Source organism: Andrographis paniculata, unplaced genomic scaffold, assembly GCF_009805555.1.
Source record: "Andrographis paniculata isolate CXL003 unplaced genomic scaffold, ASM980555v1 Contig19END, whole genome shotgun sequence".
NCBI lineage: Eukaryota > Viridiplantae > Streptophyta > Magnoliopsida > Lamiales > Acanthaceae > Andrographis > Andrographis paniculata.
Window position 1 is genome coordinate 575,005 of NW_026137479.1, and position 27,907 is coordinate 602,911.

The following is a 27,907-nucleotide window of genomic DNA, read 5'->3' on the forward strand; positions in this document are numbered from 1 at the left end:
GACGACAAATTTTACTAAATTGTCAGTCAAGCCTTCTGCCCAACAAATAAATGTTCGTTCCTCAATAAACGCTAGTGATGCTGATGGTTCTTCAGGCCTGTAATGGAGGATTAAATTTTGGTATATTCGTCGCAGTTGCAGTATCGAAATCAGTAAGTATCACTATCAGATCGATGGATGTTTGGTTTCGATGAGAGCATGTGGTAGGCTTTTACGAATTACGCCTTGACCAAACCTAGAAAGTTGTAAAATGGTTTGGGAGATTACGGGAATTAGGGAAATTCACAAAATCTACCTACCAACTTTTCAACTACTACCTCGCACTCACCACCGCACCACCAAACACGCCAGCCCAACGCAACGCCACGCCACGCCAGCCTCATATCTTTCCCGTTGCGTAATAGGAAGCTACTTCCTTTTCGCTTTCTGCCTTTTCTGTTATAGCGCTCTCATTGTTTGGTCGCAGTTTGTTTTTAATTAGATTGGGGAATGGAGGCGAAGCTGTTGGGTGCGGCCACGGCGTCTCTTCTTAGCCCTCGTGGTTCTGAAATTTCGAGGCGCTGTTGCTTACTTTCTGGCCAGTTATCGGATAAGCGGCGTCGATTGCGATTTGAGAAATTAGGGTTCTCGTCGGAGGGCATTGCTGCAATTCCATCTGCTGTGGGTACCGTTGGGTATGAACTTTGTGTTTTTCATTTTGTGTTTCTTTGTTCCAGTGTTGGGAACGGGGTTTACGGATCTCATCACTTTATGGGGTGAAGATTTGCTGATTGAATTGAAGCTTTTTTTAACATATGAACGTTTACGTCCGTGTAGTTGGATTTCATTGTAGCCATACTGTAGGATTATCGACTTCTGTGGCTCCAGTACCTATGTGTGTTATTCAACCTTGATTATCAAACAATGTCTTGGCATTACATTGTGATTTCCTAAGGATTCAAGATTGTATGTTGTGAAGTGGTTACGATTATTCACCAGCTACCCTGTTTTGATTGATTTATTTATTTGCACGCATGGATATGATTGGATTCAATGCCAACATACTCATGACTGAACTTTTTCCGTTTGTTCATACAATGTTGGGTAAATGTAAGATACATTATTCGTTGTAGATTACTCTTGAATATCTTGCCTGTTTGCTGCTGGTGTAATTTGTACAACCAAACAAATCCAGCCTTTTGTTAATGTGTAATCCAGTTGGTTTTCAGGCTTGCCCCAAAACAGAGGGTTGACGAGACAGAGTTTTACACTCTTGAGGGGATCAGAAGCTCCTTGATTCGACAAGAGGATAGTATTATATTCAGTCTCGTTGAGAGAGCACAGTATTGTTACAATGAAGAAACATATGATCCATCTGCTTTCTCCATTGATAGATTTCATGGTTCTTTGGTTGAATATATGGTCAGAGAAACCGAAAAGCTTCATGCAAAGGTATTCTTTGGACATTGCTAGAACCCTTTCCAGCTATTCATGAAATTCCTCATCTAACTATTTGTAGTATATAGATGGGAAGATACCGAAGTCCAGACGAGCATCCTTTCTTCACAAATGACTTACCTGAGCCATTGCTTCCTCCAATGGAGTACCCACAGGTAAGCTAGAATGCTAGATATCTCCTTACTTGTTTGCACCTAGAAGGTTTTGCCCGTCTTCTAATAAGTCGACCAAATTGTTGTTCCATACTCATGCCACTGCAATTTTTTTATAGGTTCTGCATCCTGCAGCTGATTCTATCAATATTAATGTCCAAGTGTGGGATATGTACTTCAAAAATCTCCTCCCTAGATTAGTTAAAGAAGGTGATGATGGCAATTATGGTTCTGCTGCCACTTCCGACACGATATGCCTGCAGGTATGCATCTCCCAGGCACCATATTAGCAGAATCTGCAATCGAAGTTTCAATTATAAACTTTTGTGGCTTTCTTGAATTTGTTGTGAACAATTTTGCACTTGCATTTATAGGTTCTGTCAAAGAGAATCCATTACGGAAAATTTGTAGCCGAAGCCAAATTCCGTGCTTCTCCTGATGTCTACAAAGCTGCCATAAAAGCACAAGTAAGCTTGATAAAACTACGCCTTGATAATTTATATATGAAGCTATGCTTTAATAGCATATATTTGATTCTGCTATTAACGAAATATGCGTGCTAACAATGCAGGATAGAGCTCGGCTGATGGATCTACTGACGTATCCTGAGGTGGAAGAGGCGATCAAGAATAGAGTGGAGATGAAGACCCGTCGATGTGGGCAAGATGTCACTGCCAATGAAGTTGATGGCAATACTGATCCTGTCTACAAAATTAATCCAACCCTGGTAGCCAGTTTATACGGCGACTGGATCATGCCACTGACGAAGCAAGTCCAGGTCGAGTATCTGTTAAAGAGGCTGGATTGATGGAAACAAAGAATAAGAGAACATCACAAGGTATCTGTAGTCGTCCTGTCATATATACCGTATGCAGCCTCTGTTCTATTCATTTGTAGTATTTTTTTCATTCTGCTGTCTATAGATTTACACAATGGACTCCCACAACATTCTGTCGAAGAATTCTAGGTTGATATGAATGGTGTTCATAGTACATTCAACGAATTATTTGGTGATCTATATGATCTAAGAGGGGGAAAGGCATCGAAGTGAAGGCGTTGCATGTGCTCTAAGTGACTGTGTTTGAATGAATGGTTATATAATTAAATAAACACAGCCCTTTTTTTTAATTTTTTTGGTAAGAAAAGGGTTTTAAAAAAGAAAAATAATTGAAGTAAGAATAGCCTAGCCTAGGACTTGCCCGAAATCAGGGCTTAAAGCAAGGATAATGATAAAAGTTTCCAAGGACTGGTTGTTGGCGCTGATGACTTTGTCCCTGACTATTTTAAAAACAAATTGTTAATTAATACTAATTTGATGATATAAGCCCTCAAATTATCTGAGATTTGGGTTTGGCGTTGGCATCTTCAGATATAGCAATTAAATTAAATAAATTGATTCGAGAAGAGAAGCAACCATCAACCATCAACCATCGTCAGAAAGTGAGCTGTACACAACTGCAGCCGTTGATTATTGTTACTATATATATACACATTTTGAAGAATTAAACAGCCAGTTGGGTTTTCGCTTCCGGAAGTAATGTTCAGATTTATTCTCAATAATTAATTTTAGAAATATAAACAATTTATTAATGTTAGAGGGAATTAAATATGTAGAAATAATAGACGCGGCTTCCCTTTCATTTTCCGTCGTACAGATCTGCACGCTGTCCCCTCTGTCTATTATAACTGCCTCCTGCAATTTGGTTGCTTCTACTCACTTCTAGAGTTCGAGGAGCATCGTTTTCGGGGGAAGATATGGAGGGGCGCATTGTGCTCGCGGCGGTGCTACTTATGTTTGCGGCGGTGATGCTACCGGAGGTGGCGGCGGTGCGTGTTATCGTTGGTTCGGGGCTGGGTGGCTGGGCGCCCAACGTGAACTACACAGATTGGGTGAAGGACAAGCATTTCTATAAAGGGGATTGGCTCTGTAAGTTTTCGTCTCTTCTGCTCTTAGATCTGCGGTTTTCTTCTTCAAGTGGATGAAACTGTTGGTAATTGCTGTGCGTGTCTTTTTCACCGACGCATTTTCGAATGTCGATTTGTTAGTCTTCAATGACGACCGGCTTTTCTATTTTCGGCTTGTTTGTTGCTGGATCTGTTGACTTAGATATCTTTGCTTGAGTAGCTAGATTGCTTTCCTGAATTACAAGATAATACTTGTTTAGATTCCTATGGTTTTCATTTCCTGTTTTGGAAGATGTCTGTTGCTTTAAAATGCCACTGTTCGTAACAAACTTGGTTTCTTTTCATTGGTAATTAGCGGATTCATATTTATGAACACTCTTTGATTTAATGTGATCATTTTAACTCTTAAACGCTGATGATTTCTCTAGGGCAAGAAACATGGAGGTAAATTTGCTTAGAAAGGGTTTGTTCTATCAACAATGCTTGTTTGGATTGTGTCTCTAAGGCCGTAATTCTTGGGAATGTATAATCAACACTCCGTTCTTACATTGATTCAGATTTCGTCTATGACCGGAACCAAGTGGATGTTCTTGAGGTTAACAAGACAAGTTACGATACCTGCAATGCCGACCATCCACTCCACAACTTCACAACGGGTGTCGGGAGGGACGTGGTCGAGCTCAATGTGACAAAAACCTACTATTTCATCAGCTCCAAAGGCTACTGCTATGGTGGTCTGAAAATTGCTGTTAATGTTGAAAAGGCACCGCCTCCGCCCCAAGCTTCGCCGGCCAAGAACTCCTCCCCGACTTTGGTCTCGGCATTTAGAGGTCAGATATTCGTGCCTGTGATTCTTGCCGTGGGAGCCCTGTGGGATTCGATCCTCCTGCGCATATAGCCGGCGATCTGTGTTCTTCTTACATGAGTTAGTAGCACATAGTTTCGATCTTGTTTAACCCCCCTCCAATTGTGAAGAAAGAATTTGATTGTGCTATGTTTCATTATTGTATTCTTAATTTATTGTATTGTATTGTTATTGACTTTTGTCATCGTACACTGCATCCTTTGTCCGACCTGAGTTCACAAATTTGTGCATTCATTCAGGTGGTGGGGTGTGGCAAATGTTGAAAGCTATTAGTTTGTTCAACAACTTTGGCAGAAAAGTCGATCTGTTTGTTGTGTTGGGGAATCAAAAAGTGCATTATTTTCTAAAACTGATTTCGTGCTTCTTTCGTTGTAAGCCATGTGGCCAGAAAATCTTTGCATGTGGTCTGTACTCCCTCTCTGTTTCCCTGTCCAAAAGTACGCTCCTTGTATAGTATGGATTGGCGGTCACGTGCCTTCGCTGTACATATTCGACGGTCACGTGAATGCTCCCACTATGGGCCTACACATGGAGGCCCAACGGGCTTTTGGTTTATAACTCGGAGCTGCTCATACAGTAATAAATATGAAGAAACAAGTGGGTAAGTTCTACTTGAAACCGGATAGGGCATCAGAGCCTAATTCCTTCGAAGTTGTGGATTGGAATTTAATGTTGGGTAGTTGTCCTATCAGTTTCAGATCAGACTACGTAGTCGACAATCTGCACGTCAGTTTTGTCCAATTTCTTTTTAAATGTGTGCAAGAATTCTTGGTTGGGTTGTTGAACTTATCGTCAAAACGGAATGACGAGTGAATTAGCGTCATCCCCATATCAGTTAGATTTTGAAGCATAAAAAACTCTCCACTGCTGTTCAGTTGGGTCTTTGGCGTTGAAATTTGCTACCGGATGAGACGAAAAGCAATCATCGATGGAGACGTCTGACGAGGAAAGATGGAGAAAAGGGGCGGGGCCATCAAGTTGCGCCAATCGATCATTAATAATGGTGCAATTCAATTGGATTGGGCCCCAATCCAGTCTGATTGTAATTGCAGTTAGCAGTCGCTGCGCAACTTGCTCGACGCTGCTTTGCTTCTTCTTCTACCTATCTCTATCTCTGCACATTAGTATATAATATATGAGTAGGGAGGAGGAGAAAAGGAAGCCTAGCTTAGAAGCGAGAGGAACGTGGAGAAGAAGCTACCGGCGATTTGATGGGGGAAACGACCGTTGAAGATGCGGCGAAGAAGCCGACAATCGTGGTGCCGCAGCGGGGGTCCATGGAGTCGTTTTTCACGAATGGGTTAAGCAGTCTAGGGTTCAGCCCGGGCCCGATAACGCTGGTGTCGGGGATGTTCTCGGAGCAGGGGTCGTTTTCCTTCTCTCAGCTCTTAGCCGGCGCCATGGTTTCGCCGATGGCGGCGAAGCAGGGTTTGGTGTTGAACAGTGGGTCAGGAAATGCCGCCAGTTCTTCCGATGAAGGGAGGAATACCGGGAACGACGGCGGATACAAGCGGAATCGGCCGGTGAATTTGGCGGTGGCTCAGCCGGTGGAGAGTCTAAGCCCGCTGTTCATGGTTCCGCCGGGCCTCAGCCCTTCCGGCCTGCTTAACTCGCCGGGATTTCTATCCCCACTTCAGGTCAGCTCTCCATTGCCGATTTCAATTATATCCTGCAATTAATTGGATTGGATTCCTGTAATTTGGTCAGTTAGGGATTCAAATTAGGGCAAATATACATACATAATACATACGCACCTGAGCTGGACGTATCTTTCATACAGTATTTGTTGTCTGCTATTGCCATGGAAGCTTACTGAATGCTTGAAGCCAAGTTAAGTGTGCATGTTTGTTGGATGGTTTAAATTTTAAATAGTAAAATTTTGAATCTATATTTATACAGAGTCCTTTCAGAATGTCGCACCAGCAGGCGCTGGCGCATGTAACGGCGCAGGCGACCATATCTCAATCTTATATGCAAATGCAGGCAGAGGTTAAAAATGCTGCTGCAGACATTGAGGTTTCAACACAGCAGACAAGCTCAGGGCGCACCGAATTGGAGAGTTCAAAGATAGAATTGTCCGAGGTTTCTCAGTCGGACAAGAGGGTTGGCGGCGAAAAACCGGGTGGTGATGGTTACAACTGGAGGAAGTATGGGCAGAAGCATGTCAAGGCTAGCGAATGTCCTCGAAGCTATTACAAATGTACGCATCTGAACTGCCCGGTTAAGAAGAAAGTTGAACAATCGGCTGATGGCCAAATATCTGAGATTGTGTATAAAGGGCACCACAATCATGATCCACCTCAAAATAGTCGACGGGGTAGAGATAGCTCCCAGTCGAAATCTGTTCTGGGAACCTCTCAACACGCCTTGGAGAGCAACAGCGAAACAGTGGACGATGTGATAGTAATCGGGGATGGGGAAGATGACGAACCCCCTGCTAAACGGAAGACTGTGGATCCAGGGCAATGTGCACCCGCACGCCATACTATTACAGAATCGAAGATTGTCGTGCAGACAAGAAGTGAAGTGGATCTTTTGGATGATGGATATAAATGGCGGAAATACGGGCAGAAGGTTGTGAAGGGGAATCCACACCCGAGGTATGCACAAATGGCTGGCTGCTGCTATTAATTTTCCTCAAGCTCCATCTTTATTGATTCTTTCACTGTTCTTTATAGCAATATCTGATGTGGAATATGCTGCAGGAGTTACTACAGATGCACGTCCAGCGGGTGCAATGTGCGCAAGCACGTCGAGAGGTCTTCGGCAGACCCAAAGGCTGTGATCACCACATACGAGGGCAAACACAATCATGAAATCCCAGCAGGAAGATACAGCCAGCAGATGAAGAAAACCCAGAAGGAGATGAACATTGGAAGCTCAGATCAGCAGATGCCCTTAACCCTGCATCTCAAACAAGAACAAATTGCTGCATAATTTGATGAAAATGGCGATATTGTGTATACATATTGTGTATGTATGTATGTACGTATGTATGAAAGACACTGTATTGTGAATTAAAGCCTCTTTTGTCCCTTAATAATCGAACTATGATTAAATTATGTATTTTATTTGCTGGATTGTGATTATATCAAGAACATTTATTTCAGCAGAGAAGACATAATTCGATTACGAACTAAATCTTAAGAAGTGAAAATACCCTCAAAACGATTTTGTAAAACAAAATCAACAAATAAGCAGGTTCATCTAAGAGATTACAATTTCTCATCTTGGATTTTCTTTTTTTGGATTCAAAACCCTAATCATAAACGCCACGGAACCTTCAACCATGAATCATGTGCCAGAAATCAAGAAATGGTAGCTTGCACATTCCTCAAAAACCAAAAAATGGCAGAAATTGAAAACGAAATCAAAATCAAAAGCAAAACGATGGAGATACAAAAAGAAATGTAGGGCCATCCCCTCGCTTGCGACTGCAAAACTAAGGCAGCGAAGCGGCCATGGAGTCCCCAATTCAATATACGCCAATCGCACATAAGTGCGCCACGATATAATAACCTCTCCCGTGGAATACCACGCCACCCCTTACCTCACGGGGGAAGCGCTCGGCCTACGGCGTTGCTTCTCGCCTCCGCTGCTCCCCGCCAATTTATACGTGCAGGTTAGGGTTAGGGTTAGGGCTACACGCTTCCCCGCATATTGCACAAAAGGGCTTATTATTTAACATAATAACAAACCCAACCCCACTTTTTATCATTATTCTCATCCGAGAATACGATATTGAAACATCGCGTAATAGATTTAAACCATTCAATTTTTATTCCCATCTGAGACAAGACAATCAGCTGATCAAGCAACATAGGGTTCGATCTTTACACATTCTACAGCTAACTAGCGAGCATATATACGCTCCATAAGCATTACAGTGTCTGAAAACCACATTCTGATGCATAACATGTTATTCAAGAATCAGTATCACATCAATTTTGCAGTTACACACACTGTCCCTATCTGCAGCTACATTGGGGCGGGCAGAGGCCTGTTTGGCTGCCACTGGTCTGTCGGGTAGCGGGGAGGCGTCGGGTTTGGGCTATCAGCCGTCGTCAGACCTGATTACCAGCGCCGGTATTTGCCCGTGGTTGACAAAATCAATCTTGTTCAGTCTCACACAGCAGAGGACTCTTTCCGGGAGTTCTTCGGGTTTCTGCGCCTGTTGTTCACACATAAGGATGATCATGAGCTGCTATGTCCTAATGTGTAATGTAGGTAGGAAAAAATGGGAGCTTTGTGCACCTGAATGGTTAATCCGAGATTGAGTATTCCGGTCATAAGGCGCTCGCGGAACGCTTCGAATCCCTTTCTTGCTATGTAGCTGAAGCGGTGGATGTCGAGGTCAATTTCGAAGTAATTCGGGCCCTGTCACCAATTATGATCACAATCTGGTGTCATGATATTTATTACAACTAGCAGATTTTAGGTTGTCAGGGGTTGAAATGCACCTGATAAAACTCGTGCTGAGGGCGAGATAGAACTGGCTTTTCGTTGTATGCATGGAGAAGTTTTCTTTCGGTAGAACTTGAGACAAGGTCGTCGGGGTTCACCACACCGACCATGATCTTTAACCTTTCTCTGAAAGGAACTGTTGAATCCTTCGCAAATCCTTTAACTTTCTCCATGTCGTCATCGACAAATCTCTGCAGTGTGAAAAGGTTGGTATTCAGCATTCAACAGAAAGCTATGCTCGTCATAGAATCATAGTATGGATACCTTGAACATATCCTGAAATTGGGGCGATGTGTCGTTCTCAAAGCTCTCAGAAAGTTTGAAGTATAGCACGAGGCTCAAGCCCTCCCCATCGCTATCGCCAAGAAACATGGGTGCAGGGTAAGTTGGCAGCTGCAGCAAGATGAATAAATCGAAAATGCAAGAGTCAGACGACGCATAAATGTAATGGCAATGCTGCGCAGCGTTCTGCATTTCTAACTAATTTTAAGACATCTATTTGGGGTATTTGTTTACCTGAATGTTAATGATTAGCAGTTGTGGTACTTTCCCGTCTGCTTTCAGGGAAGGCAGCTTGAGGTGTTGCGCAATATGGTTAATCTTTTTTTGGGTCGCAAACAAATCCACACCGATTGGAGTATATGGAGCATCGTTCAGTGCAGGGGATTTCTTCTTATCTCTGCAACAGTAAATTGTTACTGGAATATATTGAAACATTTACATGATCAACGACAGAGAATGGCATACTTGAAGTAGTTATTTCCACGCAGCTTAAAGGTTGAGGGCTCAATCTCAGACCAACTTCCAGAAACCGGCTTCAAGTCAGTGCAAAGGGGAATCATTAGCCCAGCTCTGGGATGAAAAAGGACCTTTGTCGACGTACCTGAATTGAATCATGAAGTTTCGAAATAGAAGGTAAGTTCAAAGATTTTAGTAACACAGAATTTGTATTAGTACAGAAGTGATGATTAATAGACACTAACAAATTTCATTTGATTCTTCTCCATCGACAGATTTCCTCTTAAAAGAGAGCCGGATAACTGAAGATTTCCTTCTTTGAGATTGCCGACCTGGGCTTATTGCATTGTTGAAACTTACTGAAGGAACCAGCCGGGGTAGGACAGACTTAAATAAGTTGTCGGGAGCTTTCTCCTCCACGTCATTTTTGGTGTCTCTCCCTCTGTTGTTAAAACTGAAATACGCTCGATCCAAGCCTTTTCTAACTATATTCGGAAGATTTTTTCCTTGGGCAGGTGCTACTGCATATGCGTTTGGCTCCTTTGACGCGTCTTTGCTCATTAAAGTCTCTATTTTTTCATTTGGAGTTGCTTGTCCATTTGAAATGTTGGGGACAAAATCTGCAGATAATAAGGTTAATTGTCGTAAGAACTATATATCAAGCTGGAGCCATCTAGATAAGTTCAAGAACGGAAACTAATTGCCACAGCAAAAATCAAATGAGCAAAGAAACAATGTTTTGAACCTCCATGGACACTGCTAAAGTCGTCATCCGAGTCAGAGTCAGAATCATCGAGTATGCTGTTTGTGTCGAACCATGCTTCTTCTAGGCAATTTCCTGCAAGCACAAAGTACCTATTTAGTTAAGTTTAAACATCTTTGCCTAGGCTCATCATTGATTCCCCGAATATGCACACAACATTACTCACTGGAAGAATCTGACACTCGAGCCCCGGCATTGCTATTCCTTTTTCTGGTTCCATCTGCAACGACGGCTGGATGATGTTTTTTGGACCGACCTTGGTGCTTCCTCTTGACCTTCCCTAGTTTTAACTGTTTGTTTGGCTTAGCTTGTGATGATACACAACCACCCATTGTGATCAACTAATGTCAAAATCTCTGCACCAATATTGAAGACTAAGGCTCAGAATCTGAAAGCTGAGAATTCAGAACAACATATAATAGGCACTACTTGCCATGATTATAGAAAATGGTGCAGCTAGTATCAGCTGTTGCTATGGCTACAAAAAAAACACAGGAATTGCGCAGAATCTTTTCAGCTCAAATATTTGTTCCACTTCTCCTTAGAAGAATAACCTGAGAGACATCGAGAAAATACAATATTGAGCAGAATCAGAAAGACAGGTACAGAAAACTAAACAATATGAGGAACATTTAACCAACTCCATGTGATCTCACTAAAATCAAGACTTCAAAAAGGCATATGGAATACAACACTTGCAGGGGTCATGATCCAGGCTGGCCTTCTTTTGAATAAGGGTTTGAAAGGGAAGGATGGGCTTGAGTTGTTCACTTTCATATACCCATTGAGAGAAAATGATTTGGGATGATTTAAATGAAGAAGAAGATGATAGATATTGGCCCCCAGCAATTCGACCAATACAAGACAAATCAGAGGAAATGTTCAAGAAGAAATGTGTGGGTTTGATGCAAGACACACGGCCACGCCCACCAACAGAAACAAAAGCAATGGTCATTATCAACCATGTATATATAAATACCACATTGATAGATAGATAGACCTAAGAACAATAATGTGAAACGTGAAGACAAATCTACAGTTCATTTCAGGATAAGCCAGATGTCATCCAATATCATCCAAAACACTGAAAGCACAAAACCAATTCGAAAAAAGCTGGAAACAGTCATGTCAACAGGGCTGTATTCTCCCAAAAAAAAAAAAGGAAAGGAAAAAAAAAACATATAACGAACAAGAACAAGACCCGATCGGATTAAAACTACCACCACCGACGATCTCAACAGAAATTGCATTCATCAGAACAAATACATTGCACATCGGTACATACAGAAACATACAAATGTTCTTCCGAGTAGGTATCTGTGCAGGTACAGAGAAAGGAAGGACCTGAGAGAAAGGGCTTTTGAATATGGGGAAGAAGAAATGGGTCCGACGGTGTCGCATCCAATTACCGATTTCAACACCCGTTTCTTCTTCTTTTTATTTTGCCCCAACGCCACTTCTTCCTCAAGCTATTTGGATTTTTCTTACCCCTGATTATCGATGCCCGAATGCGATAAGAGAGAAGGGGTTGCTGGACAAAAGGCAGGGTACTTTGCCATGTTTAATCATTGTGCTTCTCCACTTTTTCCTCGCCATCATGGCTGGTGGGGATAAAAATATATATTTAAAACTCTGCATAAATACCATAAATCTATGGGGAAAAAATCAAAGAAATTATCTCTTTTTCCTTTCCTCTCATTTTGTTAGGTGAATTCGCATTTAAATAGCAAGTAGCTTCAGATTTTTATGAGGCAGCGGAAATTGCTGTTAAAGAATTGGCCTTTAATCAAAAGATGGGAGCTTTGGAAGGTAGAGATCAGAATATATTACGTCCGATTCAATCTAAATCTGAAATAATGACAAGTGAATTGAACTTGCCATGAAATCTTGCACGCTTCCAAATGGGCAATAAATAAAACTGATTTCTCTTCGAACTCTACACCCTTTATCGTGTGGGAACCACACAGATGGAGGGCTTGATTTCTCTTCCATCTTGCCTACCAATTATCTGGTAGTCTTTGTTTAAAGTAAACTTAATATCTACTTAGGTTTAATCAACTAATTTAATACACGAACCCTGGGTCAACGCCTTGGTTTAATGGGCTCCATGGATTTCTGTACCTAAGCTTTTCTTTTTACAGACTTTCACGTTTCCGAAAAATTCGAACTTTGGACTTTCTGGGAATTTTCATGTGATGGGCAGGCGAACAACAATTTCAATGCTCTTGCATAATGTGATTCCAGTTCATCAACAGTGCAATAATGATACCATGTGATGGATGATCAAGTTACTTCAATAATTGTTCAATTAATGTGCCTGTGTGTGTTGCCCACCTGCATTCTCTTCCGAGCTTGCTTCTGAATTAATTGGCCTGTTTGCTTGTCTTTCGTGGGTTTTCATTAACAATACTTCAGAAAGATTTACTAAACCGTAATTTTTCGAGTGGATAGAAAGCAATTGGATAAGAAAAAGGGGGGAGATTTCTCGACATAATAATTGGAGATTTAGGTTTTGACCAATAAAGAAGACGACATGCCAGGGAAGCCCTGAGGCCCGCCGAGTGCAGCTGCCTCCATGTGCTGTGGGTTTTCTATTTTCACGGCCGTCGATTATTTCAAAAATTCGGTTTGAAGACGATGGTTTGCATATTTTCTTGACATGAGCGTTAGATGATTATAATGATCACTGACTTATCTAACGACTTCAATTGTGGATGAAAAATGATTAGTTCAAATTTCATACACTGTACACAGTACATACATCAATCTTATAATATTAATAGCTGTCAGGTATTTGTACAATTTAAAGCTATCGTAGGTTTTGGTACCCAGTACTGTAACATCAACGTCAATATTCACTGTCACCGTGCATCTTCTTGGCTTTTACTTGATTTGTTATGAAGCTCATGGAATTGCTTGGGAAGTGTGCTCATAATTTATCTGCTCTAAACATGACGAAAAAAGAAAAACCCAATACTGGTGGGCAATTTTGCATCAGAATTGATTATCAAGACTGGTTTTTTCTCTTTAACATTGTTCTGATGTTTGCAGTTGCAGCCATTGCAAAGTCGACAAGAATTCTTGTGAAGTGGATTTTCCATTTAATTTCTAACTCAGCACATATTCACTGGGAAATTGGATTCAAATTCTTCACTTGGACGGCGTGCATTAATTCCCTAATGTCACATTCCCATCATAGCACTTTGTATGCTTTAAAGCATTATAATATTTAATTTTAGTGGGGTGGGAGTCACCGGAATCCCTATTTTCTTTTCATGCCCTCAAGTACAACAAAGCACCAGTTTTTCATTACTGATCTGACACTTGTGTGCAGTGCAGTGCAGGCTTGTCTGTATAATTTATTCCTGGGAATTGAAGAAGATGCCAAGAATATATACAAATATATTAGTATATAATATCTGTAAACACACATGTATGATGTATCAATCACACTGTCTTGACTCCTGACTGCTGAGATTTCGGCTGGTTTCATTGTATTTTGGTCGTGGGCATAATGAAAAAGCTGCTTCATTTCTGTGAGGAATTTGGTTGCATAATCTTGTACTTAATAATTGCAGAATTTGACTGCTCAATGTTTGAGTATATGTGATTCTTGAAAATTAGTCAAGGTTAATCTGAAAGTTAATTTTCACTGCAACTTATACAACAGTGAGAAGAGATCAACAGTGTTTCCAACTGTAATAAAAGAAACAAGAATCACTTAGATGTACACAGAATCTGATGAAAAAGATTCACAGGGAAAATACCAAAACAGTAATAGCAGTAGTACATTGTTACTTAATGCCGTACGAGACAAGCGCCGTGAAAATGCTCCATGGGTATTTCGAAAAACAGTAATAATAAGAATAACAGATGGGCTAAAATATCTTTCAGAATATTGGAGTGGTGGGAGAAGTCACATCAGTTCAATCATAATTTCTTGGTTTATGTTTTTCTTTCAAGTGTAATAATGGAAGACGGGCAGGTAAATTTCTCCACCATATCAGATGCTGCTGCTTTTCCTTTTCCAGTGCTTGGTGTCGTGTGTTTGGACGCCTGTTTCAGGCGAGCAACAATGGCAAGGAATCAAGTTTTGCTTCCACCAAAACCAGTAAAAAACGGAAAGCAGAAAATACCCTGAGCCCCACGAATTTTGTTCGCCTCAATAATTGCAACCACCTACCTTAATTCCTCCTCCCCCACCTTTACATCCTTCCTTTCCTGTAACTGTTCAGCATCACTGTTGAATTCAGATATTTACTTTATTGTTGCAGCGGATGTTAAAATCGATTTAGGCGTGCTGAAGTTTTGAGTTCGGGCGTCGTTTTCTCTGCAATCTGCATTGGAGAACTTCACCCACACACTGTTGATTCAATCTCTTCTTGTTTGCAGAGTTAGCTCAGTCAGGTATTTCTTGCAGCGATTTCTCCGTGAATTTCAGTATCCTAATTTTTTTCGTGCTTGGGGAATTCATTGATTTGGGATTGAATCTTACGTAATTGAATTAAGAGTTAGATTTAATGTAATCTTAGCGTTCCTCGATTATCAAGATCTGTAATTGTGAACGTATAATTGTTTGATTGAAAGGATTTGAAATTTGGGCGTCGTGCTGATTGTTTCTTCTTCGGTCGGTATCTTGTCAGGATATTTGATGGTTAGTTCTTTCATGATTTCAAGTTCTAGTTTCAGGAATCATTGCCAGATTTTCACTTCGAGTTTGAGTTGCACTGCAGATGCTAATTTCTTTGAAGAAATTTTATGTGACAAATGAATTTCACTATATCATCAGGCACAATACATTCAGTATAACATAGAAGAACTTAGTGTGTAACTTACACTTGCCTTTCCAACAAGTGATTTTATTATTAGAATGCTTTTCGGTTCTTTTGGATTGTGCCCAACGAGACCCGTGCCTTTTCCTTCTGAGAATTTGCATGCATTAATTAAGTAGATGCATCTGTGAACTGAATATTACTACTAATTTATAATGAGAGTTTCTTTAACTGGCTAGCTGCTAGTTATCTGATGACTTACCAAGTTATGTAAATCTTTTCTAATTTATTGCTAACTTCTATCTATGTTAACATAAACATTAATGTGAAGACTTGAGATGTTATTTGTAATCTTATGTGTTTCTATAAATAGGCTTTTTTTTAGTGATCTGCAATGATTATGCTGTATTTAGGACTATGGATGGGTCAATCCAAGAAAGTAGTAGCATGGACTCATTTCTGCGGAACTACAAGCTTGGGAAGACTCTTGGGATTGGTTCATTTGGTAAAGTTAAAATCGCTGAACATGCATTGACGGGGCACAAAGTTGCTGTGAAGATCCTTAACCGCAGGAAAATAAAGAATATGGATATGGAAGAAAAAGGTCTGTCATATCTATCCATGAATATGATTCATAACAAATCTGTTTCCTTGGTTTAAGTATCTCTGAAAGATTTGTTCGGTTTCCTTGAAGCTGTGTTTCGTTCTACGATGAGGCCATATATAGCTGCTTGTTGCTTCAAAATATCGACATCATTTTTATCATAAAAAAGAAAGAAATTACCAGAAGTCATGGTAGCTTTAAGTGGACTTTGTTGTGTCTTATTTTCTTACGGTGAATTAATCTGCAAATTCATCAATGCAATTGCGAAAATTTTCATTTCTTTAGCTATTGTCCTTTCTGAATCTTCTTAGGAATTGGTTGTTTTTTTCAGTGAGGAGAGAAATCAAAATCTTGAGATTGTTTATGCATCCCCATATCATACGTCTTTATGAGGTTGTGGAGACACCGGCCGACATACATGTTGTAATGGAATATGTAAAGGCTGGTGAGTTATTTGATTACATAGTGGAGAAAGGTAGGTTGCATGAGGATGAAGCACGTACTTTTTTCCAACAGGTCAGATTCCTTTGTTGCCACAACACTAGAAAACCTTTGGTTTTGTTGAGGCTGACCTTGTGAAGATTGATACTTTCAGATAATATCTGGAGTTGAGTACTGCCATAGAAACATGGTGGTTCATAGGGATCTGAAGCCAGAGAACTTGCTTTTGGATTCAAAAAAAAATGTGAAAATTGCTGATTTTGGTTTGAGCAATATCATGCGCGATGGTCATTTTCTGAAAACAAGTTGTGGGAGCCCCAACTATGCTGCTCCTGAGGTAATATTTCATGCACTTAAAAATGTCACAATAATTGTGGACTGTGGTTTGATTATGTTATATTGATAGGTTATTTCTGGTAAATTATACGCGGGCCCTGAAGTGGATGTATGGAGCTGCGGCGTTATCCTCTATGCACTTCTTTGCGGTACCCTTCCATTCGATGACGAGAACATACCCAACCTGTTCAAAAAGATTAAGGTACACTCACCATATTTCAATATCTCTGTTTACTCCTGTTGAGCTTGCAAATTCATGTAACAATGTTGAGTCAGAATGACTCCATTTTTATTCGGTTTCTATTTGTCCATAGGGTGGAATTTATATGCTGCCTAGTCATTTATCTGCCAGCGCAAGAGATCTGATTCCCAGAATGCTCGTAGTTGATCCTATGAAACGAATGACCATTCCTGAGATCCGCGCACATCCCTGGTTCCAAGCTCATCTTCCACGATATCTAGCCGTACCACCCCCAGACACGTCACAGCAAGCTAAAAAGGTATGTGGAATCGATGGAACTGAGGTCTAATTTCAGCTCTTTGGCTTTTAAGTTGACAGGACTTCTCTCTTCATGTTAGGTTATATTAATCCTTATGGTTCTCATTCTGGAAATAATTTTTTTGCCTTAAAAAATAAATGCAGATTGATGAAGATATTCTTCAAGAAGTGGTTAAGATGGGATTTGAAAGGGCTGCTCTAGTTGATTCCCTTCGAAACCGGGCTCAGAACGAGGTAAATGTTGTTATCTGTGATGCTATTGTTGTTCTGGAAGTTCTCTCATGTTATTTTACCCTGCTGTTCAGGGTACTGTCACGTACTATCTGCTTCTGGACAATCGGTTCCGGATCGCCAATGGATACCTTGGATCTGAATTTCAAGAGACCATGGTACAGTTTCCGGTTCCTGTCAATAATCAAGATAGTCTGTATTCATACATTGTATGCTGTTATCCAAACCCATTCCATCTTTATGACAACCTTAAATATTTGCGGGAACCTTAACTCTACAGGAATATGCATACAATCGCTCGAGTCCTAGTGAAACCGTTACATCTCCTGGCGGGCTACGCCTTTCAGGGATTAGCGATTATCAACAATTTGGGGGGAGGCAGTTGCCATCAGACAGGAAATGGGCACTTGGACTTCAGGTTGGTTGGCTTCTTTGTGAACTTTTGATGAAAAGATGTTCGTTTTTCTTTTGTTCTTTTTCACCTTCTTCTATGGACTGTAATATTTTTCTCTTCTATTTGGCTCTTCTGTCGCAGTCTCGAGCCCATCCTCGTGAGATACTGACAGAAGTTCTCAATGCTCTCCAAGAGCTGAATGTTCAGTGGAAAAAGATTGGTCCTTACAACATGAAATGTCGATGGAATCCCGGCAACCCTGGTCACCATGAGGGGATGCTTAACAATGTTATGGATGATACCAATGGATTCGGAAATGAATCTCCTATAGTTGTGAACGGCTGCAGCGTTAATCCACACAATGCGGTCAAGTTCGAATTGCAGGTAATATTGTCTTTTATTTTCTAATCTTATTCATAAGCAGATTATTACATGTGTAATCAACGCCCCAAAAATCGCGCTCGTGGCTTTTTTCTTTCAGCTTTACAAAACCCGTGAAGACAAGTACTTGCTGGATCTGCAGAGAGTTCAGGGGCCTCAGCTGCTCTTCCTCGACCTTTGCTCCGCCTTCCTTGCTCAGCTTCGAGTTCTCTGAAATCTGATCGATCCTACTTCGTAAGTTAGAAGCTGATGCTGTACATAGTTTTGCAAGAGCTGAATTTCTAGAGGCCAAGCCATTAGTTTTAATAGCTCATTTGGAGCTGGCGGCTTATGCGACGACGAAAATCCACACTTATGGTTTTTACAGCTTTGAATTCGTCTCATGATGTGTAAGATTTTTTAAGTGTGGATTACTACTGAATCATAGACATTATGAAGCAGATGCAGTCTGCTGGATGCAATAAATATGTAGTTCTTCATTAATCAATGATATCTTTGTATAGTCGACGAACATTGTGGCTGTCCTTAAGACCTAAGAAAGATGACACAATTGTATAGTTTCAATCAGGATTAGAATCTAAACTGTCAAGACTAAGGAACATTAGAGATGCGATGCGATTAATTGACGAAACATAGCGGCGGAAGATCAATGGAGCTCCAGAGGGATGTTTCTTCATTCTCATCTTCTCCATTGTTGCCCTTTTCCTGCTCTTCATTCTCACTCATCATTGCAGCTTCTTCTTGGTTCAATTGACAGGCATTTCTGAGCCTTGACAGGTGGTCAGACGCGTCGCTCTGCGCCATCTTCCCAAGCTTCAGCTTCAGGCATTCGTTGATCCCATTGAAGGCGTATAATGAAGCAGAAAACTTCCTCTCGTAGTTCATCCTCTTCATCGCCTCTGTCATCATCAACGGCTCGTCTTCCTGCACCATTGGCTTCGAGATCTCCTCAGCAATGTCGAACGGCGAGTACTCAATGGGCGACGACCCGAGTTCGTCCAGGAAATGGAAGTCCACAGCTTCTAATGTGATGGTATTTTCCTCCTCAATATGATCATTTTCCACTTCCTGTTCTTCGGTCGAAACCTGGATTAAATCAGTTGGATTTTGTCCCCAGGCCTGGAAATCACTATCCATCCCTGACATGGATGAGTCCCAACTTGGGCTGTACTCATTAGTCTCAATCAGGCTGTTGTTTTCCAGGTAACAATCCTCATCAGGATCCCTCAAGAAATCAGTGAATTGTGATTCTGATAAATCAGGGACCTCATCCGCCACCTGTTTCTGATCAACAGGCGCCGCCGCCATGGAAGATGCAGAGGAAGATGATGAAGAATCCCACCTGGAATTCGAACTAGCGACGATCAAAGCATTATTCCTTGCCTTAATCCTGTCGAGAAGAAGATTCGTGATCTTGGACGGTAGGGCAGGTGTGGAGGGCGAGTTCGACAAACAGGGCCAGAAATTAGTTCTTGTATTTGCCCCACGGAGCAAACAGGCTGCCTCGTCGTATGCCCTGGCAGCTTCCTCGGCTGTGTCGAATGTCCCGAGCCACACTCTAATCTTCTGTATAGTGTCCTTTATCTCCGCCACCCATCGCCCTGACGGGCGTTGCCGAACCCCTACAAATCTCTTCCTCGCCGGCCTGACTCCGCCAAGGGCGACGGCAGCGGCCGCCTCCTTCATCATCTCATCCCAGGCAGCTGGATTTTTTTCATCAGGGCTGAGCTTTTCTTGATCATTCTTGATTACCTCAGTAGCTTTTCTTTTTCTAGCCATTCTTGATTCTGAGTGGAGAAGTGTTTGATGGTTAAGTTAGTTCGTGAGTGAGGGAATTAATGATTAATGACTTTATATATGCATAATGAGAAGATCATTTCAATGAAGAATTAGTCCTCTTTGTTTGTTCAGACTCTTTTGTTGCTTGCGAAAATTTTCTGTGTATTTTAAAGACAAGTGGAAACATTTTCATTGTTGTGATGGTAATAAAATAATGTGGGGATTTGACCTGGCCAAAGCATGCCTCTATGAGGGCACTGATTGGATTGAATTCAATCAATCTTAACTAAAATAAATGCACTGATTGATGGAGATGCTCACTGTTCATTTCTGTCTTGTTTCCTTCATCAATCTTAAAATATCGAAACTGAAATCAGGGTCTTGTTTCCCTGAGTATAATCACAATGATTACATACATTTTTATTTAAATCCAAGAAAGCATCGAAACCATCAAATAATGGAAAGGGACTTGTTGCAGTGCCCAAATATATGCTTCAGTGGGGCAAGAATTACTTTTGCTGCTTGAAATTGATATAAAAAATTATGTGTAAATATATTATATCATCATTATTAGTAGGGAAAACGGTGTGTTAAGACAATTTTGTCATTACTGATTAAGGTCAGGAGGATCGATTTTAACAAGCAGATGTAGGATGATGTTGACAAGCAGGCGAATTACAGGGTGGCAAATGTCTGCATTTCATTGCTGCAAATTTTCTACTATAATTTATAGATCTGATGTCAGCCAAAAGTTAAGAGTGGATGTTGACATTTCCAGTCTCCCACGCAGTAGAGTTATATATTTATAGATTTTCATGTATGTTGCCATTTGTGATAAAATCATGTAATAGTTTATTGCTCATCTGCAATAGGCATCTTTGGAGAATAAACTTATAATAGTTTGGGATACAGACAGAGGTAGAGACACTGGAGATTTTGTGGGGAGGTTTGGATAAACAACAGAAAAGACACTAGAGTTCCATTGTTGCCAAAGCAGTGTTTTTTTTTTCGTTGCCTTTTCATTTTTCTTTAATTTCCTTGTAATTACAACCAAATCCCATTTAATATATATACTTATACACACACACACATATATATATATATATATATAGAGAGAGAGAGAGAGAGAGAGAGAGAGGGAGGAAGATGTCAACAGTGTCTTCTTATCATTCCAGGTGGAGGTTTAACAGAGAAGCTGTGATCATCATCTTCCCTCTAGAAACCTTGACATAAGCAAATACAAATTAATGTATTTAACACCTTAACATATCAAAAATTTTGACTCAAGAAAACCTGCCATTTCATTTCAGAAACTGACTTCTTTGTGAGAATTCAACCACCAACAGATTTGTGGGATTCTAAGGAAACCTCAAACAGTTTCAGGAAACAGGGGCCAAGAAGAAAAGTTTAAACAGAGATGAGAAAAGGTCATAATTTCATAGAACTGCAGATAAAACAAACAAGATACTCAGCACCTGATTCACATAATGATGAAGAAAAACTAAAAACTTTTTTTTATTCATACAACTATTGCCAGCAGTATGGGCTATGTGACACTCAAACATCACTTCATACAAACATTCAGACTTAATCAGACATTTACACACATAAATCACAAAACCAAAAAAAAAAAAAAAAATAAAATAAAATAATCAAGCTAAAAGCAAAAGAAAACTCAAAGTCAGTTGTAAGTCCTAACAGCCAACTAATAGAAGTGTCCAGTCCTCAAAGCAACCGATAAGCATAACATTCTCCCAGCTTGCTAAAATAGCTTTTTCATGCTGCTTTCTCTCTGGTCTGACCGTGCGGTAAATATGTCAGTTTCTTCAAGATGCTGAGATAGTTATGTGATGACTAGTAAAGATGCTATTACTACTGAAACATGTCTACCTGACTACTGAAACCATTGAATCTGCACCTTTCTTGCTATTTGCGATGGGAACTACCTAGAAGAGGAGTGTTAAGCGACGAGCTGCCACTGTGACTGCTTCCAGAATTTCTTAGTGATTTTAATTCAGGATCTCGATATGCTGTGGACAGTTTGTCATAGAAAGAAGATATGGTGGGATCATTTTGATCAATTCTGTCCTTGTTTATCAAGCACTGCATCATAACAACAAACAGCAATGGATGTAAAGAAATTCACAGGTGTAGAAGGAAATTTAAAATAGATCTTTGATGTCAGCAGCAAGTTTACATGAACAAAAATTAATAACAGAAAGAAGGATCCTTTCCCATGGAAGGTGGTGGAATAGGGATGGACAAATCATCGCACATACGCATTTTAATTAATGGGAAGTTGCTATAAGCAAATCAGAAAGAATCCCTCCTAGTTAAAAGTAGATATTTCGTTTTAGGGAGTGAGTTAGTTCTTAGGTCCATGGGACTGGCTTTATTCAGTAAGAAATTACATGCCAAATTGTTTTTATTCACAATGTTCATGCATGTATTATTTAATAGGATCTCAAAGTGTGGTCACCTGAGGTTGGGACCATTAGATTATAGTCAGACGTAGAGTTTGTTTAGTTCAAACTAGACTTTAACAGGTTTATTAGCTATGATTAAAATATTATATTTGCTTGGGAAAACTAGTATTTCTTCAAGAGCAAAGTAATTTTAAACCATGGATAAGTACCCAACAGCAGAAGCAAGCTATTAAGCACAGCCAAATGACAAATGAGAGACATCCATACTGTGGCGCATAATAAGAATGGGAGCTTAACTAATATGTAAGCAAGGATATAAGTGTACCTCCGCAGGATAACCTCTGAAATTAGGTAAGAATCGTCTCCGGCAATAACTATTAAATATTAGAGTGAGAATTGGAAGAGGGATTGTCAGGCTTGAAGCTAATGTAACATCCTTTAGACCAAATATCCCAATCGCAATCACATGCATCAATACTAAGGAAAATATTGTTGCATCGTGTGCAACTGGCCAAAATTTCCCGCCAGTTTCAAATTTGGGCTCATAAACATTTAATAGCTGCTCCAGAAATAAAAATGAGTGAAGTCAAGTTCAATACTCAATGAGAATATGTTAAAAGAACATGAGGATAATCAACTGACCTGGTTGCGGTAGATGATGTACGCAAAGCAGTAGTAAGCCAAGAGAAATGGCAAGATTAGAGGTGCAAGGAAGAAATATGTTATACCAAGAAGGGTGAAGAAAAGAATTTGAGGAATTTCCCGGTGATAAGGATTTGATGGGACCTCAAGTTCCTCATCAGATTTACAACACAAACTTCCTTTCAGAAACCTCCAAAACAGGCGTTTTATCATGAGAAGTTCTTTAGAAAACGTCTTGGTCCATCCAGATGTTACAACATATGCAATGAAGAATGAAGCCTGAAAAAGAAGGGGAAAAAATGTATTGCATGAGCCTATGAATTCTAGCAATGTGCAAGCAAGTCATCCTATGCCATAAAAAATGGCAGCCTGCGTCAGAGTTTTCTTAGCCACTCTATGTTTATTTTATGAATGGATGAACAAACAAAACATTCAGAAACAAAGAGACAAGTCATTTTCATTTCTTCAGCCTGTATCCATGATTTAAGTCCAGGAATTTAAGCTAACTATCCATGATTAGTTCATTGACAAAACTACAAAAGGAAATTTATTGGTCAATATACCATGTTATTGGAACACTGAACTATTAGAAGAGACCTGGCTTTAAGTCAGACAGCTTTTGAAATCATAATGTTTTTTATGAACACAAAACTGGAAAAAAATTCTTCCATATCATTTAACACTTGGTATACACATGATAACTAACTGAAATAATATAGTTAAAACTGCCTGTGGTTAATTTTATCACATGGAATTATACAAAAGGCATGCATACAATAAAATGCATCTATCAGATTTTCTTTTTTCTTTTTCTTTTTTTTTTTTATGTATCCTCCTCAAAATTATGTTATAGTAGTCGGAAAACCCATCAAATCACCATTAAAATCCAGATTTTAAGAACTTCATACATCAAAAGAAGAGAACTTCAAATATAAAGGAGAAGAAGTTAGAGGAAAAATAAAAAGGAACATACTTGTCCAGGAACAGCCACACCTAATAGCTCGGGAATTCTTTTGGGCTGAAGTAAAATATCAACCTTGTACAGTGCTGAACCTGATAGCACATTAGCGAAGAAGATGTTCCAAATGGTAAACCACAACATTTTAATGCAAGCACTTTTCTCAATCTGACTAAGGGCAATATAGCCTTGTATAGAGGAGAGCACAACCATAACAGGAGGTACTAATGACAAAAACATCTCCAAAATGAGACTTGGAAGATATCCTGTAATTACTTGGCTGACAATTTTCCTGCAAGCGTGAAAAAGAAAGTATTCTTAATCTAGCTTAACGTGTCATTGTTACAAAGAACTCACTTGCAAGTAGTGTACTATCACATTCTTTATTCAAACAGAGAGACAACTTTGTGATGAGTGAAAAAGAAGCTTACAATGTTAACAAGCCTTTCAAAAAGGGAAACCAGGTCTCCAACTGATCCAGATGAGTCAGGCCTTGGACGAAGAGAACAGGTACAAGGAACAAGATGGTGATACAAATACAGGCAAAAACAACAGCAATAGTGCACATCCACCTTTTGAGAAATGAAGAAGAAAAGAATGGCCAGTATACATCTCGGGGATCAGGAGCTGGCTCCGCAACCCATTCTGTAGGTTTAATCCCTTGTTGAAGATGTGCAACTATTGCAGCACTAAAACGAGACTTGAAAGATACAAATGCAGCTGCAACTTCCTAATGAGAGAATAGCCATATGATAGAGCATCAAAAGGTGCCCATAATCATTTTGTAAAATGTATAATAAGCAAGAGAAAAAATAAGTCTATATGAATTAAGACCTCATCATGAATGATAGATGTGTTCAATATAAAATACAAACCACATTAAAGCCCGAAGTTGACTCCATATAAGGTGCGGGTTTCTTATTTTCAAATTCCCAAAACTTGACGGGTTTTTTTTTTTTTTGCTGCTAGTGTTTTCTCTCTTGCAATTCATTTCATTAGCTATTGACATATGCAGTTTCTATTTATGCATCAAGATCCTATCAACATCTCTCATTACAAAAATCCATTTCATAGAATTCAAGCAATAATAATTCCAAGCTACTTCACCGTAAATCAATCAACCTCAACCATATTTGAATCCTTCTAGTAGCATACACACCACATTTAGCAAGTGAACTTGCCATAAAATTTTTAATTTGTGAGCTTAAATTACTTGGTGTGACTGACATTGTTTGTGTGTTCCAAATGCATAAGTAACTATATAAACATTACAAAGCAAAATTATTTTCTGTTTGCCTCTTCAAAAGATTGTTACCTTTCCAGCAGCAGAAGCTCGCTCTGTCATCAAATTTCCTTCCACATCTTCGAGCTTTTTTTCATAATGATCCACAATGTCAACTTTCTTTCCAAAAATGCCCAAGAAGCCATCCCGCTTGAATCTTTGTTCAGGATGTTTTTTCGATTTCACATGAGCAAGCCGCTTATATACACCGTCAGCTTCATTCTAGAAAAGAATATCGAGGATGTTTTAGAAAATAAAAAAGCTAAATAGTAGACTTTATATAGCATTTCCAAGCAAGTGATCTGCAATCAAATATGAATTCTTGAAGGTAGATGACAGTATTATAAGAAAAACGCGTTCCTTTTTAGTCATAAGTTTAAATTAGCAACCATCCTATCTTCTAATAGGCTATCTTCATTGCAATTGACATATAATGAGATTTCAAAGTATCCAAAAATGTTAAATCAAGAAAAAAATCCACAACAGCAAGAACAAAAGATAGGGCAGCGTGAAATCATCAAGAGCAAAGTTGATTCAAGCATTTGTTTGTTAACTTACAATTAAGCTTTTGAGTTTGCCAGTCCGACGAACCATAGAATGGGAAAGATAGGTAGAAGGATAATATTCATTGAAAAAGCGCTCAACACTATCACTGAAGCTCTTCCTGGGAGAAGCAGGGATGCTCCGAACTAAAACAGTAAAGTGGCTTGGCTGAGGTTTAGAAGAATAGAAGTAAGCAATCCGTTTGCACGAAATATAGTCATACTCCTGCAAAATAAAAACAATCTTAGGAGCTGTTAACTTTTCTGCTGACTATGATGAAATAGCTGATAGGATGTACAGGAAAACAAAAGACTTACATAGTAAAGAAGATAGCAGACAACAGCCGTGAAAATATAAATCGCGGAGAAATGTATCCATAACCTTTTGAGGATCAGAAATTAAGAAAAAGAAAAACTTTTGAGGATCAGAAATTAAGAAAAAAGAAAAGCTTTGAGGATCAGAAATGAATATGTTGACAGTTAATAACTATAAAACTACAGTCCAAATGCACTTGAGTTTAAACATGCCAAAATGAATACATAAAGCTGTACAACTCATGCTTGGCAGCCTATATCTGTCACCTAAGTTTATAAGCACACAATCCATGCATAGTTTCACCAATCGAAAGCGATGAATGAATGAAAAGTCAAAAAGAATATGAAAAAGAAAACTCCAAAGCACCAAAACTTAAGGAAGGATGGATAGAGGGGGAAGCTCTTCCTTGATGCTATGCATGTGTGGTTGCTGGCATGTAAAGCGTATGTAGGGCCTAAGGTTTTGACGGGTCTTTTTTTTTCTATCAGTTTTAGATCTGCCGCCTTTCCAAAGCATGGTCATACTTGAAAAATGAATAAAACCATTGATTTCCTCTTAACAGATACAAAACATATTGGGACTTGTGAAATAACTTAGCTCACTCATGCAAAGCAAAATTCAAGTCATTAATATGAAGCAGCAACCTGTTTGACCCATCGTCAACATTGGAAATGCTGAATGTTTCCAGTGATTTGTTTGGCAAGTCAGTGACATCAATATTTAATTGATTCCCCATATAATTGAATGGGAGAAGAATGAAGATTCCGACAATGCCCCCAAATCTAAACACTTTCAACCTGCATAGACAAACAACCTATAAAGATGGCAAGAAAATCAGCAAGAAGTAGAAATGACCGTGAATAACTACAATTCTTTTACCAAAGATTCCTGATTTTACTATTTGAATTTTACGTTTTTTAAAAAAAAAAAAAAAAAAAAAAAAAAAAAACATTTTTTTCTATCACAAAACATCACTTCATACATTATTTTTATACCAAACCTAAAACAAAATTTTTCCATACCCATCAAAAGAAACACACGCTTAGTTTTTTACTAACCCAAAGGTAATTATGCGCATGAACACTACAGCATCCAATCCAGAATTAGCCAAAAGTTCATCCTCTGATGGCTTCCATGCCCTTTTCACCCATTTGAAAGAAGACAGACAACCTCTCCGGCTGGTTTCATCTCCCCCCTCCAATTCCCCTTCCGCAACCAGGCGCGGTACATAGAGGTAGGCATGGTTTGGTTTGTTTCTCAATATAGAGTAAAGGATAAAGAAAAATAAGCAAAGGGCTACGTTTATTGCCACTGAAGTTAACAGCGCAGAAAGAATCATCTCTGAAAATTCAACTGCAGCCTTTTCACTTGCTCCACTGCCACTGCTAGTTCAGAAGGTCATTCGATTGAAAATTCAGTTGCTTGTATCAGCAGGTAACGAAACAGAGATGCTGCAAATACGGGTAGCCATCATATTTAGAAAGAAGTGTTTATCAAATATAAATCAAGAAAAACTGTGATAGATTAGCTCAATCAAACAAGAATCTTTACTCTTCCACACGTTTTCCCTTAGCTCGAACCGTACCACATGGTTTGATGCCGCGATTACTAGCTCGAAGGTGTACTAATTGAAGGTAGCTCGATTACTCACACGTCAAAAGAAGCTTAAACCTCACAAATTGATAATATCATGCGAGTTGTACCAGCGAAATCTTGAATATGTAGAGATGAAATTCACTGAAGACAACAATACCTAATTCAGAATCAAGAAACCGATTGGAAGGAAGTATATATAACCTACCTTTCTTCAGCTAATGATAGGGATGTCAACGACACCGAATACATTAGAATACCCATTACCCATACCCATACCCGTTCCTGTACTCGTACCCGGACAACATACCTGACAAACCCGAGATAGCCTAACGATTCTCTAAATTTTTAACCCGACCCGGATCCAGACTCAAAGCCGACCATTAG

The 27,907-nt window shown here is 39.6% G+C and overlaps 7 protein-coding genes across 22 annotated transcripts; 4 read left to right on the forward strand and 3 right to left on the reverse strand.

The window, feature by feature from the left end:
- The first annotated feature begins 111 nt into the window (after positions 1–111).
- Positions 112–2,605, forward strand: LOC127242954 (chorismate mutase 1, chloroplastic). Its single transcript, XM_051262739.1, has 6 exons — positions 112–674; positions 1,209–1,431; positions 1,506–1,592; positions 1,709–1,852; positions 1,964–2,056; positions 2,161–2,605. Exons 1-6 carry the CDS (start codon positions 490–492, stop codon positions 2,395–2,397), a joined length of 969 nt encoding a protein of 322 aa, XP_051118696.1. The 5' UTR covers positions 112–489; the 3' UTR covers positions 2,398–2,605.
- A 607-nt stretch (positions 2,606–3,212) lies between these two features.
- On the forward strand, positions 3,213–4,708 carry LOC127242962 (lamin-like protein). Its single transcript, XM_051262752.1, has 2 exons — positions 3,213–3,516; positions 4,052–4,708. The coding sequence occupies exons 1-2, from the start codon at positions 3,345–3,347 to the stop codon at positions 4,390–4,392; spliced, it is 513 nt and encodes a 170-aa protein (XP_051118709.1). The 5' UTR covers positions 3,213–3,344; the 3' UTR covers positions 4,393–4,708.
- A 679-nt stretch (positions 4,709–5,387) lies between these two features.
- LOC127242943 (probable WRKY transcription factor 4) lies at positions 5,388–7,557 on the forward strand. 2 transcript variants are annotated; one of them, XM_051262718.1, is made up of 3 exons: positions 5,388–5,996; positions 6,259–6,959; positions 7,065–7,557. In XM_051262718.1, the coding sequence occupies exons 1-3, from the start codon at positions 5,571–5,573 to the stop codon at positions 7,294–7,296; spliced, it is 1,359 nt and encodes a 452-aa protein (XP_051118675.1). In that variant the 5' UTR covers positions 5,388–5,570; the 3' UTR covers positions 7,297–7,557. The 2 variants fall into 2 exon arrangements, with proteins under 2 accessions (XP_051118675.1, XP_051118684.1); XM_051262727.1 differs by having other exon boundaries at positions 5,390–5,996; positions 6,343–6,959.
- A 559-nt stretch (positions 7,558–8,116) lies between these two features.
- On the reverse strand, positions 8,117–12,105 carry LOC127242909 (uncharacterized). 8 transcript variants are annotated; one of them, XM_051262651.1, is made up of 11 exons: positions 11,669–12,104; positions 10,758–10,878; positions 10,491–10,680; positions 10,307–10,399; positions 9,807–10,181; positions 9,571–9,706; positions 9,340–9,502; positions 9,088–9,216; positions 8,820–9,014; positions 8,614–8,736; positions 8,117–8,530 (listed from the first exon to the last, which is right to left on the reverse strand). In XM_051262651.1, exons 3-11 carry the CDS (start codon positions 10,654–10,656, stop codon positions 8,414–8,416), a joined length of 1,497 nt encoding a protein of 498 aa, XP_051118608.1. In that variant the 5' UTR covers positions 10,657–10,680; positions 10,758–10,878; positions 11,669–12,104; the 3' UTR covers positions 8,117–8,413. The 8 variants fall into 8 exon arrangements, with proteins under 8 accessions (XP_051118608.1, XP_051118625.1, XP_051118635.1 ...); XM_051262668.1 differs by having other exon boundaries at positions 11,620–12,104; XM_051262678.1 differs by having other exon boundaries at positions 11,610–12,104.
- A 2,121-nt stretch (positions 12,106–14,226) lies between these two features.
- Positions 14,227–21,410, forward strand: LOC127242992 (SNF1-related protein kinase catalytic subunit alpha KIN10-like). Of its 4 annotated transcripts, XR_007836913.1 has the most exons (14): positions 14,227–14,309; positions 14,599–14,731; positions 15,510–15,700; positions 16,032–16,216; positions 16,296–16,478; positions 16,548–16,679; positions 16,792–16,977; positions 17,121–17,210; positions 17,282–17,365; positions 17,488–17,625; positions 17,743–17,985; positions 18,083–19,015; positions 19,100–19,185; positions 19,278–21,410. XR_007836913.1 is itself a non-coding variant. In XM_051262821.1 (11 exons), the coding sequence occupies exons 2-11, from the start codon at positions 15,514–15,516 to the stop codon at positions 18,194–18,196; spliced, it is 1,542 nt and encodes a 513-aa protein (XP_051118778.1). In that variant the 5' UTR covers positions 14,316–14,731; positions 15,510–15,513; the 3' UTR covers positions 18,197–21,410. The 4 variants fall into 4 exon arrangements, 1 of the variants encoding a protein (XP_051118778.1); XR_007836911.1 differs by lacking the exon at positions 14,227–14,309 and having other exon boundaries at positions 14,316–14,731; XR_007836912.1 differs by lacking the exons at positions 14,227–14,309; positions 19,100–19,185 and having other exon boundaries at positions 14,316–14,731; positions 19,186–21,410.
- LOC127242260 (ethylene-responsive transcription factor ERN1-like) lies at positions 18,601–19,761 on the reverse strand. Its single transcript, XM_051261739.1, has one exon. The coding sequence runs from the start codon at positions 19,759–19,761 to the stop codon at positions 18,601–18,603; it is 1,161 nt and encodes a 386-aa protein (XP_051117696.1).
- LOC127242970 (CSC1-like protein HYP1) lies at positions 19,680–27,733 on the reverse strand. Of its 5 annotated transcripts, none has more exons than XM_051262792.1 (12): positions 27,479–27,731; positions 26,986–27,378; positions 26,572–26,724; positions 25,930–25,993; positions 25,628–25,837; positions 25,103–25,291; positions 24,219–24,517; positions 23,803–24,079; positions 22,830–23,108; positions 22,513–22,746; positions 21,652–21,864; positions 19,680–19,769 (listed from the first exon to the last, which is right to left on the reverse strand). In XM_051262792.1, the coding sequence occupies exons 2-11, from the start codon at positions 27,264–27,266 to the stop codon at positions 21,688–21,690; spliced, it is 2,163 nt and encodes a 720-aa protein (XP_051118749.1). In that variant the 5' UTR covers positions 27,267–27,378; positions 27,479–27,731; the 3' UTR covers positions 19,680–19,769; positions 21,652–21,687. The 5 variants fall into 5 exon arrangements, with proteins under 5 accessions (XP_051118749.1, XP_051118731.1, XP_051118741.1 ...); XM_051262774.1 differs by lacking the exon at positions 19,680–19,769 and adding an exon at positions 21,250–21,558; XM_051262784.1 differs by lacking the exon at positions 19,680–19,769 and having other exon boundaries at positions 21,250–21,864; positions 27,513–27,731.
- Positions 27,734–27,907: the final 174 nt, after the last annotated feature.